Source organism: Temnothorax curvispinosus, unplaced genomic scaffold (genome assembly GCF_003070985.1).
Source record: "Temnothorax curvispinosus isolate PA1 unplaced genomic scaffold, ASM307098v1 QBEX01012844.1, whole genome shotgun sequence".
In the NCBI taxonomy this organism is placed as follows: domain Eukaryota; kingdom Metazoa; phylum Arthropoda; class Insecta; order Hymenoptera; family Formicidae; genus Temnothorax; species Temnothorax curvispinosus.
This window is the reverse complement of record NW_020222624.1, coordinates 1-4,771: the sequence shown is the minus strand read 5'-3', so window position 1 is coordinate 4,771 and position 4,771 is coordinate 1. Positions and strand designations below refer to the sequence as shown.

The 4,771-nt window shown below is 34.9% G+C and overlaps 1 protein-coding gene across 1 annotated transcript; it reads right to left on the bottom strand.

Moving 5' to 3' along the window:
• Positions 1-1,900: 1,900 nt before the first annotated feature.
• On the bottom strand, positions 1,901-3,203 carry LOC112462849. The gene is made up of 3 exons (XM_025028910.1): positions 2,928-3,203; positions 2,523-2,735; positions 1,901-2,418 (listed from the first exon to the last, which is right to left on the bottom strand). The coding sequence occupies exons 2-3, from the start codon at positions 2,604-2,606 to the stop codon at positions 1,999-2,001; spliced, it is 504 nt and encodes a 167-aa protein (XP_024884678.1). The 5' UTR covers positions 2,607-2,735; positions 2,928-3,203; the 3' UTR covers positions 1,901-1,998.
• Between the last annotated feature and the right edge of the window lie 1,568 nt (positions 3,204-4,771).

Here is a 4,771-nt window from a genome sequence, read left to right as displayed (position 1 = left end):
TTACAGCTGATGAGTACTTCAATATCCTATTTTACTGTTCTCTATTCTACGAGGGAGAACTAAGAGTACAAATTAATGACGATAAAATAAAATTAGTTTTAATTTGGAAGCGAGAGAATGAAAAAGGGACGGTGAAGTTGATTGAAATAAATATTGGGACCATTTCGATCTCGCATTTTAGGTAATCTGTGTTGAAGTATTAGTAATTCTGCGAAAGGAGAATATTATTATTTAAGTGAGAAATCGGAATTCTGCATTGTAAAAACTGCAAAATAATGTTGAAAACGTTGCGTACAATAAAAAATTTTTATTATTCAGACTTTATGTAATTATAACAAGTTTTCTGTTTGTAAATGCAATAAAATTTTGAATGGTTCCATTATTAAATAAAATGTAAAAGAAATTTTCTTTATTAGTTTTTTTTTATAGCGCAATCAACTGATACTTTACTTAATTTTTAATGATATTTAGTGGTATTTATTTCCGAACCCGCATCTGCACGACAAATAACTGTTGAGAACAATGGATTATTGAATGAAAATAATATTGATTATTTACGGATAACAGAAACTTCTATCTGTGACACTACATATCTCTATATGTAAATAATGGGCTCAACTTCCGAATAGCTCCTGCCTCCGAATTTGATGAAACCTGCAGGAGTTGTTGACTATTAGAGGACACGTTCATACCATAAAGGATTTTGTACGGTAACAAATAGGAACGGAGAAATTGGCGTCAAAAATTCAAAATTTGGTAAATGTCTACAATTAAGGCTCCAACGAGAAATTAATTGAAAGGAGGTAAACTTTATGTATTTTTGCTCCTCGAATCCAAAACTGTTGATAAAATTTGAGGGTCGCTTGTATTTTTTAAGATGTCGTTAAAAAAAAGAGAACCGTGAAATATATATCAAAGTACATGTATTGGCGGGGGGGGCTTCGCCCCCCCGCACCACCTCATTGTGTAAGTAAACCTACGAGTGTGGGGGCGGGGGGGGCTCCGCCCCCCCGCACCCCGTGCACCTGGCGGTGTGGGTTGGGCAGGGGGGGCTTCGCCCCCCCCCCGCACCCCCCCTCCTATTTGTTTCCGTACAAAATCCTTTATGGTATGAACGTGTCCTCTAATAGTCAACAACTCCTGCAAGTTTCATCAAATTCGGAGGAAGGGCTATTCGGAAATCTTACCAAATAATGTTACCGAAATGTAATATATATTAGAGGTTATCCCTCAATGTATATAAATTTCGCTCTTAAAAATCTTTTAGATTAAAGATACGCATACGAATAAGAGTACGCACTCAATAAACTTTTGCCTGTAACAAACATTTATTTAAAGAAAAACATAATTATTTTACATATAAGTAAGTTAAGTAACTTGCAAAGATAATGATAATAAATAACTTTATATACTAATATAAAAAAATTTGTATTAAGAAAAGTATACAAATCTGTAAATGCATACATTTATCCGATAAAGTGTCAAAAAGTAGGGGAGACCGGGGCTATTCGTGACACATTTTCGTTTCGAATTTTTTTGTCGCTTCGTATAAATGTTAAAAAATTTTTTATTAGTGCGATGTAATCGTCCATCCTTCTAGTTTAAAAAAAAAATAATAATAGGTTTATCCCTCACGAATCTCGAAATATATTAAGAAATGTATTGCTATGTCATGTGTCACGAATTACCCCGGCCCCGGGGTAATTCGTGACAGGCCACGGGGTAATTCGTGACACTTTCTCTGATTGAACAAACTATATGAATTTCTTTCGTTTTTGTAATTTTTATCTACTTTGTATTTTGAAAAATCCTTTATTTGTTAGAGTTTACATATTATATGCTGACCTATAAAAAATTATAAGGAAATAAGTAGGTAACATTCAATTACGGGGAACTTTTCGAGGGCGTCCACGGCCCCTGCGAACTGGTTCTTCCTTTGAATGCCTATTTGTGGTGTTTTTGGGAGCGTTTTTTGTTGCTTTGCCTTTTTTTCTTCTATCAATGTCCAATTTGCTTAAAGCCACGTCGGTTCATAATTCTTTCTGGAGTTTGTACCGTAGTTATGCCTGTCTCATCCATGTTATAGATAGAACGTGGATTAAGTTGAAAACGTTCGTATATAGTTTTCAAGTTCTTGAAGAACTCAGCGACAGTAGTACGATTAAAAGCTGTAGCACGAGCGAGACTTGTTGCTTGCGGCTTTCGAATTGAGAGATTCGGATGGCGTTTCAAAAAGTCTGAAAACCAGTTCTCTCCAGCGATTTTTCGTTCGTTCCAGGAAGGCGGTATTGACAAGTCAAGACGTTTTCCGTATTCGTAAGCTAATTTACGAACTTCCTTTGCCGAGAGTCCGAAATAAATGTCTGATGAATGTAAAATATAATTTATCAACACTCGTTCATGATTGTCACTGATAACCTAAAAGAATTTTAATTTTATTCTTATTTGCTTTATTCATTAATTTATTTATGTATTCATTGTTTATTGTACATTTATCAATCGATATATGAATTTGAAATTACCGGTCGCATTCCAAGACGAGAAATCGTCACGTTTTCCTCAGAAACGTTGTTTAGAACAGAGACACATTGACGATTCAAGGCCATCCTCCCGACATTAAAGCGTATTGCTGCTTGTCTCACTGAGTAGTTTTCATTTTTTACAGCTAAAACTGCTTTTCGGAAATTTTCCGTGTCCACAGCAGCTGTCTTACGAACGTAATTGCGCACCACAACCTATTGAAAACAAATATAAATGAATCAACATGAAAAGCAAAGTGTCACGAATTGCCCCGGTTGCTCGTGTCACGAAATGCCCCGATGTGGTTTTTCCTCATTCATGAACCGTCACTTACAAATGAGAAAGAATAGCATAAAATCTACTTATGCATTATGCTTAGTGAAGTCGAGTGACTAAATACAACTTACCGTTTCGGATCTCTTATTCTTATATTCGACGAGAAAACAAATTTTCGGGATTTGGAAAATTTCACTTTCAGCACTTGAAGTCAGACTTTCTGTCACTGCGAGATAAAATTAGTTGACACGCAAATGCCACTCCGTTGGTACCTAGAAAACACTAAGAGACATATCGGTAATAATTTCGTCCGCCAGTGAATAAAATCAGCAAATTCAATTTATTTCTCGATTAACTGGCGCAATATATACAAAAATGCACAACGTTTCGGCTCAAGATTCGAGCCCTTTTCAAGTGCGAACTGAAACAGGAACAGCGAGAAAAGGGCTCGAATCTTGAGCCGAAACGTTGTGCACTAAGAGACATCTATGATCGATATTACAGGTTTCTAGCAGCAAGCATTTTAAAGTTAGGCCCGCGACAAAATTTCAGCAGTGTCACGAATAGCCCCGGTCTCCCCTACTCATGATGTCAAAATAACCGAAATAAGCCTCATGACACCATCAAATACAAATTCCACAAAATATAGTCATCTTCAAAATTTTCATTGCATCCTGGACAAAGAATTTTATTTTATCAATGTTTCTTTCTTTCATCGAGAAAGTATATTACTCTTTCTCGTCTCTGCTGCCTTTTATATTTTCTTAGTTTACTTTCTTTTATTTGGTAACTTATTTTTAAAGATGGAAATGACGTATAATTTCTGACTTCTTCGACGACGTTTTTTAGTTTCCAAATTTTATTTTGGTAGCCGACTTATATCAAAAACAGTACCATCAACAAAAAAGTTTATATTTTTATTATCATTAGAATCACTTGATTCTTTTTATCAATTTCAAATTAAGTAACGGCTTTCAAATTCACATGCGAATTAAAGCATGTATTTTGCGATCTAAAATCGTGCTTTTCAGCAAGATCAATCATTTCTGTCGGCGCAAAGCTGTCATCATTAATGAATACTTATTTTTAAGTGATGAAATAACCAGGTTTTTTTACGTTTTTTATACTAAAAGTTTTTTATGTTCTAGTTGCATCAGGAGGCTAAAACTTCATAAGAACTCATCGATCAATGAATAGATTATTTTAGCACTATTTTTAGACAGATTGACCTAATCAGGAAGAAAAAATACTTTCACATGATGGTTTGTACAAAATTGGAAATAATGTAGAAATAAGTTATATTTGTGTTTATTTATGTTCATATTTTATTTCTATTCCATTACAATGTCAAAATATATAGTACAATGTTTAGGATGATTATGAGGAAATTTGAATAGAGTAATAGCACGTTAATTTGCTTATGGGATGTTCATCGCACACTCCCTTATTGTTGCAAGTGCAATGCTTCCTTGTTTTCCTTTACTTTCCATTCAAATCGCGGCAAACATATTAGCTGTCGACAACTACATGTCTAGCAAGCTGATTTTGTAACTCTCAACAGTTTCGTTATCGTTATATTGTTGTTGCGCAAATATTATACATGGTAAGAAAGCAGCGCAACGACAATATAACGATAACGAAACTGTCGTAAAGAGTTATAAAATCAGCCCGCAGTTGAGTCACGTCTTTGGGCAGTAGAAAAACTTGCATATTCTAGTAGTCCAGTCAAATTAGACAAAAAAAGGCTTTTGCTCGGAAGTGAAGCGGTATTTATGAAACCTTTTTAGGATTATTGGGGGGATGTAGAAGAGCTTATTTCTGAGTTGTCGGGTTAATCGGACCGATGGATTTTTAAGGGGGGGAGGGGAATAAAAAATTTCGTTTTTTCGCAATAACTCGGCGAATTTTGACCGTACATGATTGATTAACCTCTCATTTTGTAGCTTTTTTAAAGCCCTACAATTCATTTCGTGAA

What these genes read in the sequence shown, in the direction of transcription:
- LOC112462849 (XM_025028910.1), bottom strand. Translation starts at nt 2,606, where the DNA reads ATGGCCTTGAATCGTCAATGTGTCTCTGTTCTAAACAACGTTTCTGAG. An exon ending in CTCGTCTTGGAATGCGACCG is followed by an intron (nt 2,419 to 2,522) that starts GTAATTTCAAAT and finishes AAATTCTTTTAG; the next exon opens with GTTATCAGTGACAATCATGA.